Raw genomic sequence first — 20,638 nt, 5'->3', positions numbered from 1 at the left:
GCTAATTAGTAAAAACAAATAAAAAAATGTTAATAATTAATTACTATACATTTGAGGTTTTGCTTGATTGATTTATACAAATTTGCTACTCCTCATAGTAGATCTCAATTAGTTGCTATTGTTTGAATTGCTGAAGTACATAAAATTTGGTGACAAATTAGCACGTTCCTCCTTACCTAAAGATGCAAAAGTACAAGACATTTAGTGTCCAAAACAAGTTCCACCATTCCATATGCGGAAAAGGATGTTTACCACCATAAAGAGTCAATCTAGGACAAGTCTACCTAAAATAGGATGACCAAATCCGATATGATTGAAAAGCTCAGCCTTAATATAATCGAATCTAAAACAAAATGACTTAAAAAACTAATTAAAAATAATATAAATTTATATTGATTTGATTTGATTTTGAAATTAAAAATTTTAAAATTAAAATGACTGAAATTCAAATGTTAAATTTGAACTAGTAAAAAATTTTCAATGTAAAGGGGCCTGACTTGAAATAACCTATTCAAACCTTACGTAACCCCAACAATGGCCACATTGAGAGAAGAAAAGAAAATAGGAAGATAAGGGACGGCAGATCGCTCTCAATGGAAGTTTTAATAATGTTTTCTTCGTTGGCATTTTACCAATGTCGTGAAAAAAATGGATTAATTAAACAACAAATTTTCTTCCATCCTATTATTTGGCGTACGGACCGCATTCATTACACTCCTTCCTCCATTTCGATTGTTTGCTAACAAATGCTCCATTCAACCTTTAAAAAAGAAATCACCTGGGAGAGTGAAATTTTAGATAAATCGAATAATCTAAAATATAATATGATAATATAATATAAAAATAATATAAATAACATTTTCGGAGATAATATAATTTAAAATTTTAAAAAAAATTATAAATAAATTTAATAAAATTAAAAAATTATATTTTATATTTATACGAATTATAACACATAATTTTTATATAAACACGATGTAAATATTACACGAAATTATAACATAAACGGCCATATCTAATCTCAAGAATCTTTAATTAATTTTTCTATTCTTAAAAACAACAAAAAAGATCCATCCCATATTCTCGATCTACTTATATTCAACTCTCTCCAACCTAACCGAATTAAGATTATAAGATGCTTTCCAATAATCAAATTAATGAAATATTTTTGTGAATGAGAGAAAACAAGTCAAAGAAAATAGAAGAGAGTAGTATGTATGACGGATAATATTTTTTTATTTTTTATTTTATAATTCATGAACGGTGACACAATTATTTACACAAATAACATGTCTATTTTGAAGCCATATATAAAATCATGTGAAAGAGTTGATGAGGTGACTGTTATAGTATGACATTGTTATTTTTTTTCTGTCATGATAATTGGGGAGCAGGAAAAAAAATATAAAGATCAAACACAGAATCAATTCCCCATCAGGCAGAGGTCATTGCAATAGATTTCCAATCTGTACACTTTGTAAGAAATTTTAAGATGATGGATGTGTCTAAAAAATTTCAACTCTGTAACTCTAAAATGCTACAGAAATTTGAACGTTCAAAGTTGTCAATTTGAGTCATAAAGTTTTTTTTTTTTTTTTTGTTGGTCAGACTGAGTCATAAAAAGAAGTAAAAGAAACTTCCATTCGTCGTGAGATTAACCAATGAAACAATACATTATCAAGAAAATATTGGTTGAAACAGAATAAAATGTAGTACAAATCCTGATTGGAGCTTTTGCATTTTTCTTCAACGCTTTAATTAAGATGTTTATAAATGTTATTTTAATAACATTTTTACATTTAATACATTGCTTTTATTAAATTTAAGAGAAAATAATATATTAATTATAATTTTTTATTAAAAATGACTAACTTAAATCAGTATAAAATTAAAAAATTATATTTTTTTATTATGAATTTCAAGAGAATAGAAAAATAAATGAAAATATTTTAAATTTCTATCTTCTAAATTTATTAAAATTAATATTAAAATATATAAATCTTTTAATATAATTTTTTTTTTATATATATATATACGTGGCACTTGATTTTTCTACCCAATGAAATAAATAATAGTAATAAAAAATCGTGGGTCCCAAACTATTCTTCCAAAATAAGTGTAGATTCTAGTGTTTGACGATGTTTGAGCACGCGACTTTCGGTTAGGTAATTCTAAAGTAACTGTTTTAATGTCAAATTGGTCATTTTAATAAAAAGTTTGTCCATTTCCGTTAAACTTCAGCGGTTCAGCGAATTTTCTTTAATTTGAAGAAAAAGACTGGGTAAGGTAGTTGTTTCTTAGCTGAAACATTAAATAATTTAATACCCATATATTCCAACGGTCTTTAATATAAGATGAATTTAAATCTTTAATTTTTTATTACATTAAAAAATTTATCATTTTTTATTTTTTATAATTATAATAAAATTATATCATAAAGTTTAATTAATTTAATTAAATATTAATTGCAATTATATAAAACAACTTATATTTATATGTAAATATGATAATTTAAAATAATATAATATAATTTAAAATTTTAATAAAATTATATATAAATTTAATAAAAGTAAAATTAAAAATATATAATTTATATTTTAATATCAACATAAATTATAATATATATTTTCAAATAAAATATAATAAAAATTAATATATTATATAATATAAATACACGAATAATCGTATTTGTTTAAATATCATAATAACACATAAAATGAAGCACACAAAGATTACTGGTAAGCATAAAAGAAAATGTGACATAAAAAGCATTTTGTATGAAAATTTTTGAGAATTGAATTTCATATGTTACAATTAATTGGTTAAAATTGTTTTAAAAATTTCAAATATATTTTTGAAAAATAGAAAAAAAATTGGGAGTAGAAAAGGAAGAGAAGGGAGAGGGGTCGATCGGCAGTTACTTCATCTTTTCCGATTACCGTCGTGGTCCGTCGGAGCTAAAAAACTCAAAAAGCAACCTTTTTAGGCTACTCCCGACCTCATTTTTTTTAATGGTTTAAATCCTCCAAAACCGCATAAAAAAATTTTAAAACTAAAACCAAAGTTTCGAAACTCCCGCTGCCCGCATCGTTCTTTGTCGTGGTTGATGAAGAACAATACCTATATTTTTTAGATGAAATTTATAAATTATTTTTTAAATAATTTAATAAAAATTTTAATAAAAATTTAAATTAATAAATTGGTAAAATTTAATATAAAAATTAATAATATATAAAAAATTAAAAATATTATTTATAATTTAATTTGATCAATATTTATTTAAAGATAAAAATTTTATTAATTTATTTTTTAAAATATTTATTTAAAAATATATTAAATTTTTTTAAAATTTTACATATTTAATTTATATAATAAAATTTTTTAATCTATCAATTTTAATTTTTGATTTATTCATTTTTAATAAAAACTTTTAAATTTTTATTTAAAATATTAAAAAATTGTTTTCATTTAAATCTTTTCTTGTTCATAAATCTCCCAAAACGATTGCTAAAACCAATGCTTTTCAAGACTCCGATCCACCTTTCTTGGTTAATTTTCCTCCAAAGCTCTCAACGAAATCTCAGCACAAAATCCAATCATTATTCTCGCCAAAATAATGATGATGATGACAAAAATCAGAAAACTCGAAACACAGAAGAAAATCAACAAGACCATTTATATTTGTATAAGAGCAAGGGTCAACATCTCCTCACCAACACACAAATTCTCGACGCTATTGTTCGAAGATCTTATGTATGACCTCCCGGCACCTCTTAGAAATTAGACTCGGGATCGGAAAATCTTATTGTCAAGCTCCTTGAGGCTGCTAAAAAAGGTTGTTGCCATTGATATTGATAAAAGAATTATGGATATTCTCTACAAACTCGTTTCTGAGAAAGGGTTGCAAGATAGGCTCCAACTAATTTCGAAAAAAAAATTACGTGTTCGATGAAATGCCTACGAAAAGTCAAGCTTATCCGGGAAGTAGAGTTAGCACTTCATAGGTGTTTATTCTATTTTTTTAAGTGTTTATGATTCTATATAAAGGTAAAATCTTGCATTTTATTTTCTAAAACACCGTGTTTCTGTTTGAATCTTTTTAAAATATTTTCTTGCAAGTTATATGTAAAGGTACAATAAAATAAAAATAATAATAATTTTAATCAAATTTAATTTGATTTTTTTTGAATAATTTGTAATTTTATTATCTAAAACAGTTATTCACTGTTATTAATATATAACTCATAATTTTATCTGTCATTATAACTTTTATACAAATATATCCATTTTTAAACTTTATTTTTCACATAAATCTTTATTTATATTATCACAAACAATATTTTTCAGTCTCATCAATCTCAATTGTATCACTTTTTTTTTATGATCTAAGGATCAATCATTTATGATTTAATTTGATTTGATTTTTAGAATAAGTATAATATTATGAAATTTTAAAATTTGATTTAAATTTAAATTAATTTTTTTTAAAAATAGATCCTATTCATATTGAATTTTACATGTTAGATTAGAGTAATTAATTTTTTAAAGTTAATTTTTTATATATTATTTTAATAAAAGTTTTAATATATTTAAATAAATTTATATATAAAATAATTATTTTTATTTTATAAAAATTTTAAAAATATATAAAAATTAATAAAAATATACAATATATTTTTTTAAATTATTCATATTTTAATTTTAATTTAATATATATTTAATTTAAATCAAACAAAAAAATCGATTTAAATTAAATTAAATATTATAATTTTAAATTAATTTTCAAATTTTTTGGTTTTTTTTCCGTCTACAAACAAGATGGAATTTCCTCGATTTGATATCGTTGTAGGCCGTAGCTAACATTCCGTACGGAATATCTTCCCCTCTTGCGGCTAAATTTGTTTACGGAGGGAAGCTTTTTAGGAGTTACGACATTGCGTCTTCAAAGGGAGGGCCCTTCCTCTCCTCGCTCACCATCTTTCCCTTTTCTTCTGTTTTTTTCCTTCCTTCCAAAAACTTTTTTTCTTTTTCTTTTTAATTTTTTGAAAATAAATTGAAAAAAATTTAAATATTTTTTTAAGTATCAAATTATCACGTGACATTTAAAACTATTTTTTGTCAAAATATTTTTTTCATATATTTATTTATCACGTCAATTATATATAATGTATCATATAAATATTTTTTTTGGTTACAAATTTTTAATACAAATAAAGAGAAGAGAAAATTTAATTCGAAATTATACATTTAATATTTCTTCAAACATTTTTAATTTCTAAGCTAAAAGTTTGGTCACATGTATCATATAAATATCAGTTGCCATATATGATGATAATTAGTATTTATTTAATTTAATTTTTTTATATAATTTAAAATTTTATAATTATAATTACATCAAAATAAAAAAAAAAAAACTAATTTGCATGAAACAAAAGATCAGTAATTTAAATACATTTTATGCTAAGAGTTGAGATGATAAATGGGTATTAAGAGTTAAGACAACAATAAAATCTGTTTTGAATTATAAATTTTTTTTCATGCGTCGGAATTAATATTTTGAGGTTCGGCTCGGCCAACGTATTCAGCATTTATGGATTTAAAATTCCCTCATCAGAGACGTAAGTTGCGCAACGAACACGTGTCGGTCAATCGCCAGAATCAACCGGGAATCGTCTGTTAGGGTTGGGACTTACGACAAACCGAGGTACTGGAATTTCGAATCAGCGAACAAGGAATGGGAAGTTTCAAACTGGCGGGGCAGTTACTTTGACTTCCCTCACCGCTCAATCTCATTGCTCCACGTACTCCCCAGATCGTTTTCGTTGTTGTTCTGGATTGCATTCCTGGGTTATTGTCGCTGGCTTTTTTAAACAGTTGGTTACTGCCCTGCCAGGTGATCAAATTACCCAAACAAAGGACCATTTGAATTTCACACAATTGAAATTCAAGTCCGACGATCCTGTTCTTCACGTGAAACCACTTTGCCTTGTTTTTTTTCTTGCACTCATTTCTCATTGCGGCGTGAAGTCAACGCTCGGGAAAGACACGTGGTGCTGTTTCGAAACGCTGGCAGAAAAGCTATATCCTTGTAAAGAAGAAGAGTTGGTCTTAATCAAAGTAATCTCCGCACGCTATTATAAAGAATATCAAGAACCGCCAGATCACGAAGAAATTAACGGCCGTGATCTGATTGCTTTCTTCAAGTCCATAGAACAACAACATTCACATTTCTTGATTAATTTAAATAGAAAACCGAAAACCTCAAAACCGGATGGGTAAGGGCTAGTTGGATTTTGGAAACTTTGTTTTTTCTCTCTCTCCATTAACACCTCTCCATTTATGAAAAAATAATTTCTACGCCATAAGCGAAACTCTCTCTCTCTGATCTTTTGTCATGCGTTTATTAAAAAGCTAATTCTTGTAACTCTTTGTTTCGTTCTTATTTTTTCTGTTGAATTCTGCTCTCTGAAGAGAAAGGAGAGTGGGGGAAATGGCATCGGGGTTCTCTGGGGGTGGCCCAGATTTTTACGGTGGAATAACAGGCAGATCCGTGGCTAACACAGGTACCATGAGCAACAACCAACCTACTGCACCGTACAGGAGACAAATCCCTGGAATCCACATGGACCAGACGTCTCTGATCGTGAACCGAGCCGCACCCACCCTCATCGGCAAGCGAACTCTAGCGGACTTCCAAACGCAACAACTCCAGAACAACCATCAAGGACTCAATAACATTTATTTTCGTTCGGTTAAGCCCAGGACTTACCACCACCCTTCTCCGATTTCTCCGTTTTCTCCCACCGATTTCTCGTCCAACTTGTTGCCAGACCTTACAAGTAATTTCACTTCTCCTTCTTCTTGCATGTCGCAGCGATACGGTGTGCCGCTTTTACAACAACCAAGGCCGCCGCAACTCCCTCTGGGAATCTCCTCCGGGGCCACAATCCAGGCCGTGAACCCTGGCTTATCAGGCGTTCCGTATATGAACCCGGTTCAAACACGGGTGGTCCAGCAGCAAGATCCGGAGAAGAAGATGATGAATCAGCTTCAAGAGCTGGAGAAACAACTGTTAGACGACGACAACGAAGACGAAGGAGATGCAGTTTCGGTGATTACCAATACCAACAGCGAGTGGTCGGAAACTATACAAAACTTGATCAGTTCCGGCAGCCCTATCAGTCCGATTGCTCCATCTCCTACTTCTTCAATTACTTCATCGTCTTCGTCCACGTCCTCGGTGGCTTCTCCAGCTTCGACTTGTTCAAAGCAAACAATAATGGAGGCAGCATCGGCTATTGTCGAGGGTAAAACTGACGTAGCTTACGAGATCTTGACCCGGTTAGCTCAGGTTGCTAACGCTAAAGGGAATTCAGAGCAGAGGTTGATGGAATGTATGTTGTTGGCTCTTAAATCGCGGGTTAACTCAGTAGAAAACCCGCCACCGGTGGCTGAGTTGTTCAGCAAGGAACACGCTGCAACGACTCAGTTGCTTTACGATCTGTCTCCTTGTTTTCAGCTCGGGTTCCAGGCTGCTAATTTGGCTATCCTTGATGCCATTTTGGACCAGCCAAGTTGTAATAAGTTCCATGTTATTGATTTTGATATTGGGCAAGGGCGGCAGTATATGAATCTTTATATGAATCTTCTCCACACGCTGTCTGAACGTAGAAGTGGGAAGCCTGCAATGCTAAAGATCACAGGTATTGCTGATAATGGTGGGGATGAGAGGTTGAAGATGGTTGGCGATAATTTGAGTCGAATCGCTGAGGGATTGGGAGTTTGTTTTAATTTTAATGTGGTAGCGAGTCTTAAACTCAGCGATCTAAGTCGCGAGTCGCTCTGTTGCGAACCGGACGAGTCATTGGCTGTTAATTTTGCGTTCAAGCTTTATCGAATGCCCGACGAGAGCGTGTCCGTGGAGAATCCAAGAGACGAGCTTCTCCGTTGCGTGAAAGGATTAGCCCCGCGCGTGGTAACATTAGTGGAGCAAGAAATGAACACGAATACGGCGCCGTTCGCGTCGCGGGTGGGAGAAGCTTGCGGATATTATGGAGCGTTGTTTGACTCGATTGAGTCGACCGTGCCGAGGGAGAGCTCAGATAGACTGAAGCTGGAGGAAGGGCTCGGGCGCAAAATTGCCAACTCAGTTGCGTGTGAGGGGAGGGATCGCATTGAAAGATGCGAGGTTTTTGGGAAGTGGCGGGCCCGGATGAGCATGGCGGGGTTTGAGTTAAAGCCACTGAGCCAAAGCGTTGCAGAGTTGATGCGTGCTGGACTCAATTCTGGTAGCTCTGTCAACCCGCGATTCACCGTTAAAGAAGAAAACGGAGGGGTTAGCTTTGGTTGGATGGGCCGAACTCTCACCGTCGCATCCGCTTGGCGTTAACTTCACTTCTTCCTTTTTCTCTTTTCAATATCATTATTAATTGTTATTATATTTTTAATATGAAAAATGAAAAAGTGAAAAAGAAAACGAAAAAATCCTACCAAACCCAAATAATAGAAGAAGTGTTTGGAGTCGAGGAAAATTCTGAGCCTGCATTTTTTTCAATGTTTTTTTTTTTTGTTTGTTTTTTTGGCTTTGCGTGTGTGATAGGGGTGATGGGTATAATGCTGACTTGTTGTATGGCAACGTTGTGTAGTTTGCCCTCACATTACCAACAATTGGAGGGCTCCACTTTATGGATTATTATTTGTTTATTTTTATATATTTTCTTATTTTAGGCAAATTTTAATTGTTTGAGGATTACGTGATGGAATCTGATTGGAATTATCATACAAACCACATTCCTAGTAAAGTAACATTGTTATGGCAATGGCAGGGGGTTTCTTGTGTACGTGTGTGGATTTGATTTTGGTTACCAAACAATTTGTTTCTTCGGCCAATCGCTTATTCTCACCCAAAAGCTATACGTCCAAATTTTTCCAGTTAAGTTTTTAAATTTTAAAATGAAGATTAATAGAATAATATATTTTAAGATTTTTAATTAAAAAATAATGTGTTAATTTTTTAATCTTATTTTAAAATTAAAAATTATATTAATAGTGTATTAATGATAAACTCAATTTATATTATATTTTCATAATTTTAATACATTTGTTTGATATAGATATTAAATACATTGATCTGCTGTAACTAAAAAAAAAAAGAATGATGGAAATTGGAAACAAGCAAAAATAAGGATAGTGGTGATTTCCATTTTCAAACAAACATCGTAATAAGGGAATTTTGTTATCCCATTTCGTATAAAGAATGATTGTTATTTATTTTGTATTTAAAGCTAGGCCTTCCTATTGCCACTTCACTTGTCACCCATTTATGATAGACAAGGAGATTTTTTTTTTGAGACAATAAATGGAATTAATGTTTTTTTTTAACTGATCGTGGGACAGCAAAAAAACTGCAAATCTGATTGCATGCCTATTAAACTTGAAATAATTCTTTGTCTATTGAAATTTGTTTATTTTTTGGCTATGAAGTTTAATCGAATTATTTTTGGCAATTTCAGATATAAAAAATATGTTGTTTAAATTAAAATTATAAAAATTTCATAACTCATATCATTGGTCAAATGAAAAATGGAGGAAAAATGACTTTATTTTTTTTTGAAAATTTTTAATTTTTAATTTATTTTTGCTATGACATTTTCATTGTCTGCGTCATCCAAAGCTGGCTATGGTTAGTCCATCTATCAATTAGGAAAATTACAATACCATCAAATTAAGTTAAAAGGATGTGATGGGACCTCTTCCTCATCCTCTTTCATCTATGTAATCCCTTCTCTTTGAGTCCACAGCCCATATCAACCTTTTTTCTCCTTTTCTTTTGAAACAAATTAAATATCAAAACAAGATGATTAGACAGGGCAGTTAGGGAGGCCATAGGTATAACAACCTTTTTAACTTTAACAGTGCCAAGAAAATAAATTGGATAATACTGTAATTTGGTCTAATCTGTATTTTTCATTTTCCCACCACTCATACCAACCCGCAAAATAATTTATGTTTGAGATTCTGACCTAAAGATTTTAGATACAAATATAATAAGTGAAATAAATCAATTATTAAATGAGGTAATCAAACAAAAAGGAAAATATTAACGCAATATAAAAATACTAAATGGCAGTCAAAAGGGGTATGGCTTATGACCACAGAGTGTTGGATTTGACGGGGAGGGGGTGGGGGGATGAACGGCGATGAAATTGATGATTTTATTCATTCCAGCTATGTCGCCTAAAAGTTGGGTAAGAAAAACTAATGGTATCACAAAAAGCAACTTCCTCTTGCAAGTTGTACCCAAAGTCAAAGCTCTCTACTTATTTTTTGGACTATATATATGTACTAGGATAATTCTCCATTTGATTATTAAATAATTATATTTTTTAATATGATATTTAAATAAAAATTAATTAGATATTTAAATTATATTTTTATGTATTAAATTTTTTTTAATTTTTAATATCGTTAAAATAATACTGATGTTATATTTAAATATTGAAGTGGATAACACATAATTACTATGTAATCTAAATGTGATTGTCGTGTATTATTTAAAAAAAAATTTTTTTTAATATTTTTTATTTTTATTCTTTAAAAAAATACTTGACAATCGCATCATTATCACATGATAATTATTAGTTATTCACATTAGCATTTAAATGTTATATAAGTATTACTCTAAGTGTGTTAAGGGATTGGGATAATTTAATTATATGAAATTAAAGTTTATATACTTTATTAAGAAATTTTTTACTTTAAGGTTTCGTTTGTTTTGTAAAAAATGATTTTTGAAAAATGTTTAGATTTTATGAAATAAAAGAGATTTTTTATTATTTAAATGAGTTAATGAAAAACATTTTTTGTTATTTAGTTTTTTTTTAAATATGTCTTTTTTCAAATAATATTAATATAACTATTAAAATATTAAAAATTATTTATTATTAAAATATATTAAATTATTTATTATTAAAATTATTAATATTAAAAATAATTATATTTTAATAATAATATTTAATATTAAAATGTTATGTTAATATAAAAAATACTTAAAATAAAATTATTTATTATTCTTTATATTATTTATTAATAATTAAAATATTATTTATTAATATATTATATTAATAGTATATTATTTATTCATATAATATTATTAATTAATATATTATAATATAATATTATTTATAAGTAAAATTATGCTTAAAAGTATTAATTAATAATTATATTTATAGATAGCTCTTTTCCAAAAAATGTCTTTTCATTTTCAAATCCATAAATATAATTTGCAGAAAAATTGTCTCATTTTTCGTTAATCAATAAATTATTTTTTGTTGATCAATCAAATTTTTATCAAACAAATATTTAAAAATACAAAAATCATTTTTTTAAAATTATTTTTCGTAAAATAAATGGAATCTAACTGTCACAATAAAAAAACTATACTTATTTTAGGGGTCAAACGAGATATGATGCCTATATAATATTATGTTAACAATGAGATGTGATTTTCTCTCCTGACGTAAAATCTCACCTCATTTACTCAAAATTGGATTGAACAAGTCATTTATGATTAGTTTTGAACTCTTATTAAAAATAAGATATTAAAAGTTATTTGCAAAATTTGACAATGTTGAGACACAATCACATTTGATCAAGGTTTAAGCTATCCTTACAAGTTTAAAAATCAATTCCATATTTGAGAAGATTTGAAAAAAATAATAAACCCATTAAATAGATTTTAAAAAGTGGTTAATTTAAAAAACGAGTTGAGCTTTGATTTTAATATTTATGGTTCGAACTCAACTTGAATTGTTTTTAATTATATAATATATAACATATATATATATATATGTAATCTTGTTGTGTACACATTAAATATATGTTTAGTTATTTGTATTTTAAATTTTATTAAAAGAAAAAGAAAATAATTACTAAAAATTAAATACAAATATAAATTTTATTTTAATTTTTAAAATTATTTAATAATTTGCGCAAGTTTAGAGTAGAATTTGAGAAATTGTCATAAATTGTCAAGTCAGGCTGCAACTTGAGCAAATATATAAAGTGTTGATGCCATATTTCGATCCCGACTCATCAACTCTTCTGATCACAATTGGACGCTTTGACAAATTAATAATTATTAAGGCAAGTTTCATACGATGGTAAAATATTTTAGGAAAAAGGTTTTTTAATCTAATTTGCATAATAAATATTATTTTCACTGAATAGACTAGTAATAAACACAATTAAAAAAAAAAAAAGGCAAAAATTTAAGAAAATTTAAAGAGAAAATAGAGAAAAAGAGAATTTAGAAGTGTTGTGACTGAATCTTACCCTTGCCAAAATTATTATTTAGATAAATTTTACATAAAAATAAATAAATAATAAATATAATTATAATAGCTGATTTATGTTTGTAGAAAATTTATTTATTTATTTATATTATGAGCAAATTTGGACTTAATTGACTGATTTATCTTTTTTTTTTTTTTTTTCCAGAGCAACATCCTATAAACTTTGAGATTAAAATAACAAGATTTTTTTATATTGTTAAAATTTGAATTTTGATAAGGACCAAAAAAATTTTTTGATCATTAAAATTTAAAGTTTAATGCTCCATTAACAAATCATACCATTGTTAATGTTAAAAAAAAAAAACATAATTCCTTAAATCTAAAGCCATGCATCTCTTTGTTTCTATTAGAAACTATTTATCTAGTTTCAATTTTTTTAAAATGTAAACGAGGACATTCAAGCCGGATTCACAGCTTCCATAAACGATAATGACATATCATTTCTTAAAAAAAAAAATAATTTAGAGTTTTAAATTTACATACCATTTTTTATTTGCAAAAATGATTGCTTTTAGTTCATTTTCAAGTTTTTTTTTTTTTTTTGAATTTGTGATGAGTGTGTGGAAAAGGGCATGTTGGGTTAACAAGTGCTTTTATTAGCCAAAGTCGAAATGGACCTCAGCCTGTTAAGAAAGCCCAATAAAGAGCAGAAACCTCTTAGGCTAAGGGCTCAAAGCCCAATCAGATTGGTCTTATCACAATTTAGAAGAAAAGAAAGGGTATTACCATAAAAGCACCCTAAGTTAACGTTGAGAATCCATCATCATAATCATAAATAAATCCAATTTTCATAAAAATATCATAATCTTGACGAGAAACCACTCATAGAAAACAAAGCCGGTTGTTGATCGACAAAAGAAAAAAGATCCACGGTCGAAAATTTCAAGAAAATTTCGTTAAGGAAGCAAGAAATATTGGTTAAATTTTGTCCTGCGATGCATTTATATAAGTAAGTTTCTGTTAAGCTAAAAACCTCCAATCCAATCATGTCAACGAAGCGAAATCAAATAATAAATCAAACATACAAGAGATAATAATTTAACGTGGTTCGATCCAATCAATCTACGTCCACGGATGAAAAACAAGATTCACTAGTTGTAAATAATTACAAACAAATATCAAATCATCAACTACACTCAACAATCAATACTCATAAGACACTCTTAATCTCTTTTAGTCTTATATAGTATTCTCAACCCAAACAAACACAAACCCAAACAAACACAATTTAACGTGATTCAGTCCAATCAACCTACGTCCACGGATGAGAAACAAGATCCACTAGTTGTAGAGAATTACAAATATACATCAAATCATCAACTACACTCAACAATCAATACTCATAAGACACTTTTAATCTCTTTTAGTCCTATGTAGTATTCTTAACCTAAACAAACACAAACCCAAATTCTTGTGCACTTTTTTAACATAACCAAACACATATCCATATGCTCTCAAACATCATATCTACGTGGATCCTCGCAGTTTTCTTTAGTCCACTCATAAATAAATATACACACTCATAAGATGTAAAGTCTTAATACTCATGGGTGTCTATCTCACAAAACCCTACAACTCTCTTACATCTTTTTCTCATATCAAATCTTATAAAAACTTCACCTATTTATAACCATACAAACTTGTCCATTAAGAATCCCTCTACTCTTAAAATTTTTCTCTTATAAATTAAACTTACCTATTAAAAATCAATTTTCTTTTAGAATTCTTTTCTTGCAAGTTAAACTTACCTATTAAGAATCTTTTTTCTCTTAAAATTTTTTTTTTGCAAGTCTTCTTATCCATCAAGCAATATCTAACAAATCTCTTATGAGATTTGAGTTAATATTCTCAACAATCTCCACCTTGACTCAAATTTTATCAAATCATCCGTCTTCATGTTAGACATATTTGACGCTACCTGTAATGTAAGTCTCACAATTATCTTCTCTTCTCTTGTGTCTTCACACTTCATACAAACTAATCCTTAATCTTCAAAACTTAAACTCGAACTCTTATATTGAATCGAGCTCTTCTGGACTTGCTTCTTCCCATATCTCAAACCATGCACTTCCTACATCTTAAACCTTTAATTTTTTTTTAACATCTCGAACTTTCAGCTCTTCCACATCTCGAGCTTTTGGCTCTTTTTACATCTTGAATCTTAAACTTTTCTCACGTTTCGAACTTTCAGCTATGATATAAATTTATTCATTAATAATCTCTCTTCTTAAAATTTTTTTTTTGTAAGTTAAACTCACTTATTAAAAATTTATTTTTTTTTAAAATTCTTCTATTATAAATCAAATTTATCTATTAAAAATTCTCTTTTTCTTAAATTTTTTTTTTATAAATCTTTTTATTCATAAAAAAATACCTAATAAATCTCAAATAAATTCAAAATAAATCTCGTACGAAATTTAAATCAATATTCCTTTCTTTTTCGAACACTTTTTCGAACACTTCATAGTCTCTCTTTCCCGATAATTATTCAATAATCTGAGGGTCTTTTGGATTGAATGTTTTGATAACCGCTTTTGATAGAAATAAATGGGATTCCCTTTTTGGTGTCCAGAAATTTATTGAAGTTTTACATGTTTCTTTACTTTGTCCGTTCCGGCAGCCCTATCAGTCCGATTGCTCCATCGCCTGCTTCTTCAATTACTGCATCGTCTTCGTCCATGTCATCGGTGGCTTCTCCAGCTTCGACTTGTTCAAAGCAAACAATAATGGAGGCTGCATCGGCTATTGTCGAGGGTAAAACTGACGTAGCTTACGAGATCTTGACCCGGTTAGCTCAGGTTGCTAACGCTAAAGGGAATTCAGAGCAGAGGTTGATGGAATGTATGTTGTTGGCTCTTAAATCGCGGGTTAACTCAGTAGAAAACCCGCCACCGGTGGCTGAGTTGTTCAGCAAGGAACACGCTGCAACGACTCAGTTGCTCTACGATCTGTCTCCTTGTTTTAATCTCGGGTTCCTGGCTGCTAATTTGGCTATCCTTGATGCCATTTTGGACCAGCCAAGCTGTAATAAGTTACATGTTATTGATTTTGATATTGGGCAAGGAGGGCAGTATATGAATCTTCTCCACGCGCTGTCTGAACGTAGAAGTGGGAAGCCTGCAATGCTAAAGATCACAGGTATTGCTGATAATGGTGGGATTGAGAGGTTGAAGATGGTTGGCGATAATTTGAGTCGAATCGCTGAGGGATTGGGAGTTTGTTTCAAATTTAATGTGGTAGCGAGTCTTAAACTCAGCGATCTAAGTCGCGAGTCGCTCTGTTGCGAACCGGACGAGTCATTGCCTGTTAATTTTGCGTTCAAGCTTTATCAAATGCCCGACGAGAGCGTGTCCGTGGAAATCCAAGAGACGAGCTTCTCCGTTGCGTGAAGGGATTGGCCCCGCGCGTGGTAACATTAGTGGAGCAAGAAATGAACACGAATACGGCGCCGTTCGCGTCGCGGGTGGGAGAAGCTTACGGATATTATGGAGCGTTGTTTGACTCGATTGAGTCGACCGTGCCGAGGGAGAGCTCAGATCGACTGAAGCTGGAGGAAGGGCTCTGGCGCAAAATTGCCAACTCAGTTGCGTGTGAGGGGAGGGATCGCGTTGAAAGATGCGAGGTTTTTGGGAAGTGGCGGACCCGGATGAGCATGGCGGGGTTTGAGTTAAAGCCACTGAGCCAAAGCGTTGCAGGGTTGATGCGTGCTACACTCAATTCTGGTAACTGTGTCAACCCGGGATTCACCGTCAAAGAAGAAAACGGAGGGTTAGCTTTGGTTGGATGCGCCGAACTCTCACCGTCGCATCCGCTTGGCGTTAACTTCACTTCTCCCTTATTCTCTTTTCAATATCATTATTAATTGTTATTATATTTTTAATATGAAAAATGGAAAAGAGCAAAAAAAAAAAAAAAAAGAAAAAATCCTACCAGACCCAAATAATAGAAGGAGTGTTTGGATTCGAGGAAAATTCTGAGCCTGCATTTTATTCAATGTTTTTTTTTTTTGTTTTTTGGCTTTGCGTGTGTGATGGGGTGATGGGTATAATGCTGACTTGTTGTATGGCAACGTTGTGTAGTTTGCCCTCACATTACTAAACAATTGGAGGGCTCCACTTTATGGATTATTATTGGTTTATTTTTATATATTTTCTTATTTTAGGCAAATTTTAATTGTTTGAGGATTACGTGTTGGAATCTGATTGGAATTATCGTACAAACTACATTCCTAGTAACGTAACATTGTTATGGCAATGGCAGGGGGTTTCACGTGTACGTGTTTGGATTTGATTTCAGACCCTTTTGATTTTGGTTACCAAACAATTTGTGTCTTCGGCCAATCGCTTATTCTCACCCAAAAGCTATACGTCCAAATTTTTCCAGTTAAGTTTTTAAATTTTAAAATGGAGATTAATAAAATAATATATTTTAAGATTTTTAATTAAAAAATAATGTGTTAATTTTTTAATCTTATTTTAAAATTAAAAATTATATTAATAGTGCATTAATGATAAACTCAATTTATATTATATTTTCATAATTTTAATACATTTGTTTGATATAGATATTAAATACATTGATCTGCCGTAACTAAAAAAAAAAAGAAGATGGAAATTGGAAACAAGCAAAAATAAGGATAGTGGTAATTTCCATTTTCAAACAAACATCGTAATGAGGGAATTTTGTTATACCATTTCGTATAAAGAATGATTGTTATTTATTTTGTATTTAAAGCTAGGCCTTCCTATTGCCACTTCACTTGTCACCCATTTACGATAGATAAAGGATTTTTTATATATGTAAGTTTCTTTCTCAAACACTTAATAGTCTCTCTTTCCCAAGAATTATTATCATCAGAAAGACTTCAATAATCTGATGGTCTTTTGGATCGAATGTTTGGATAACCGCTTTTGATAGAAAAAATGGGATTCTTTTTTTGGTGTCAAGAAATTTATTGAAGTTTTACATGTTGTTTCTTCACTTTGTCTGTTGGCTCTATGCATTTTCATGATGATAATCCAGTGGAGTGTTCTTTTGGTTGAAATTGCCGTGAACTTGAAATGACTTGATATTGTCCTTTTATTTTTTTTTTAATTTTGGTTTAGAATTTTCATTTATATTTATCCGTAATAATTTTGGAGTTGTACGATAAATTTAGAAACAAAAATAAAAAAACGAAAAATAGAATTGTTATCGATTTTTTTTGGTTAGACACGATCAATCACTTATTAAAATATATAATTTTAATAAAATCCTAAAATTAATTAAATTTATCAAAATGATAATTTTAAAATTTACGTAACAATTTGAATTCAAAAATTAATTATACATAAAAAATAATTAGTTAATTAAAATTCCGTATAAATTTGATGCCTACAATATCAGCTTCTAACTTGTACAGTCAAACAGTTTTGAGTCAGTGCTCTGCTAAAAAACAAGGACATGACATTGCGCGCTGATTGTTTTTTTCAAGATTAGTATGTGAATGTTCATTGTAATGGTTTATTTCTCCTAGAGTTTGCAACAGAGCGGATTCGATCATATTTTTGCTTTTTATATTTTTGACTCGAAGCTTTAATAATTTTTTTCAATACTTGACTCGCCCTGGAGATTTTAGTTGAAAATCCTACTTCGACTTATTAAAAATATTATTTTTTTAAATTTGATTCGATTCGATTCGAATTTAATTTATTGTTAATTTAAATTTATTAAAAACTTAACAAATTATAGTCTAAATATATTACATGCATTAACAAATTTAATTAATTTTTAATCAATGAAAATTATTCAAAGTGTTTTTGGTCAGAAAACACTTTGAATAATCCTTACAAAAAATTAAATAGGATTATTCAAGACGTTTATGGTAAAAACACCTTGAATAATCTTTTTCAATTTTTATAAGAAGATTATTGAAGGCGTTTATGACAAAAAAACACCTTGAATAATTTTTAAACCCTAAACCCTAAATTCAAAAAAAATTAAGAGGATTATTCAAGATGTTTTTGCTCAGAAAACGCCTTGAATAACCTCTTACAAAAAATTGAATAGGACTATTGAAGGTGTTTCTGGCTAAAAGCACATTGAATAATTTCTAAACCCTAAACTCATAAAAATTTAAAGAAATTATTCAAGGTGTTTGCGCCCAGAAAACGCCTTTAATAATCCCTTATAAAAAATTAAATAGGGTTATTCGAGGTATTTATAGCAAAAAATACCTTGAATAACTTCTATTAAATTTTTTGTAAGAAATTATTCAAGATATTTTTGGTCATAAATGCCTTGAATAACCCCACTCAATTTTTTTGTAAGAGATCATTGAAAGAGTTTTTCATGCCAAATGCCACATATAAATCAAATTTTTTACCAGTAGAAACTTATAATTAACTTGCATTCATTTTTAAACATGATTTTCAAAATGATAACGGTTATTTCATAATTTTTTAGTCAAGTCAAATTTAAAAATAACGTTACTTCTCCCTTGGAATTCTAGAATACCACAGGGAGATGTGGGTTTTTAATTTCAGGACTTTGGGTACTATTGAAAATCTATCAATTTTCTCCAGAATCAGATTATGTTGAACCAAATATTGGAATTAAATACCTAATAGTAAGATTCCAGGAGAAAACGTATAGATTCTTCCGAACCAAACGCCCTATTAGTAAATTAAAGCTCACAAATTGTCACAATAGATTATGAAATTGTAAAATATATAAAACTTAGTAAACTAAAATTCAAATATTAAACAAGCATAAGTTAATAACTAAAATTTAAACATAGTTCATGATACAAGATAAAGATAAAAGGTATTTTGGTAAATATTTCGGGTCGGGTTTCATATAAACTCGATCTGACCTAAATCCACCATTCAAAAAAATAAAACTGACCCGATTTGACCCGAAATCTTTTTTTTTTTTAAATTCGACCATAGATAATCGGGTCAGGTCAAAACCCGATGATTTCGGTTTGATTTGTCGTCTTTAATTTCTCCCTTATGATTTTCTATTGAATCATGTCTTAATGGTTTTTTTATTTATGTCATATGTGTCAGGCCTTTTAATTGACCAATACCAAATGGGAATGGGGTTAGATTTCACATTCTTAACAATCTCTCCCTTTAGTCCCGTTAGCAAGAGATTTATGACTATAGTAATTTCATTTGAAACTTATATTGGTTAAGGAATCCATTCTGATTAAGTTACTATAGAGCTCAAATTTTTTTCTAAAAACTATCTTAGTCAACATATCTATTGCATTCTTATCAGTATGAATTTTTTTCAATTGCATTTATTGCTCTTCAATCACTGAAAGCACTGTGATATCTAATATCAATATGCTTTGTTTTAATATGGTACATGACATTCTTACTCAAATCTAAAGCACTTTGACTATTACAAAATATCATATATTCTTTCTGATTTAACTTTAATTTAAGAAAAAAATGTTTTATCTAAACCATTTCTTTACCTACTTCAGTTGCTGTAATATATTTAATCTCTGTAGTTGATAAGACAATATATTTTTTTAACTTAGACTGTCAAGATATAGTTTCTCTTGCAAAAGTGAATAAATACTCCAAAGTAGACCTTTACTATCAAAATCACCTATCATATCGGCATTAGTAAACCTTTCTATAACTGATTGTGTAGTTTCATAATTCAAATATATTTTTGAGGTGCCCCTCAAATATCTAAAAATTTATTTTACTACTTTCTAATGAATTTTTTTTGAATTAAAAAAAAATATGCTCACTACACCAACTGTATGATTAATGTTAAGTTGTGTACAAATTATAAGATACATTAAAGAATCAATTATAGAAGAATAAAAAATATTAGACATTGTTAGTTGCTCTTTCTTAGTCACCGGTCAAAATTTCTTACTTAGATGAAAATGGATGTTAAATGGATTGCTAACTGATTTAGTATATTGCATGTTAAATTTATTAAGCACCCTTTTAATATACTTTTCTTGTGACAATAATAGTTTTTCAGCTCTCCTATCTTGAATAATATCCATACTGAGAATTTATTTTGCTAGACTTAAATCTTTCGTATCAAAAGACTTAGACAATTGTTCATTCAACTTGTGAATCATACCAGTATCTTCTCTTAGAATCAACATATAATAAAAGAATAATGAAGTTATCATCAAAATTTTTTTTGACAAAGGATCCGTTGATATTCTTTTATAACTGTGACTCATCATAAAAAAATCAAACTTTTTATACCATTACCATGAAGCTTGTTTCAAGCTATACAAGTTTTTTTTTTTTCAGTTTACAAAC

The 20,638-nt window shown here is 29.4% G+C and overlaps 1 protein-coding gene and 1 pseudogene across 2 annotated transcripts; both read left to right on the top strand.

Moving 5' to 3' along the window:
• Positions 1-5,501: 5,501 nt before the first annotated feature.
• On the top strand, positions 5,502-8,709 carry LOC111309795 (scarecrow-like protein 8 pseudogene; annotated as a pseudogene). The gene has a single exon (XR_016345112.1). The product of XR_016345112.1 is annotated as a scarecrow-like protein 8 pseudogene (transcript).
• A 5,979-nt stretch (positions 8,710-14,688) lies between these two features.
• LOC111316389 (scarecrow-like protein 8) lies at positions 14,689-16,520 on the top strand. Its single transcript, XM_022918355.2, is given in 3 exon segments — positions 14,689-15,707; positions 15,710-16,123; positions 16,126-16,520. Coding segments are annotated over 3 exon segments (1,227 nt in total). The 5' UTR covers positions 14,689-14,944; the 3' UTR covers positions 16,176-16,520.
• The last annotated feature ends 4,118 nt before the right edge of the window (positions 16,521-20,638 follow it).

The sequence above is a fragment of the Durio zibethinus genome, chromosome 9, assembly GCF_047325235.1.
Source record: "Durio zibethinus cultivar Kanyao isolate XHJ-2024 chromosome 9, ASM4732523v1, whole genome shotgun sequence".
Classification (NCBI taxonomy): domain Eukaryota; kingdom Viridiplantae; phylum Streptophyta; class Magnoliopsida; order Malvales; family Malvaceae; genus Durio; species Durio zibethinus.
Note: the sequence above shows the minus strand (reverse complement) of the source record. Positions and strands in the feature narration are given on the sequence as shown.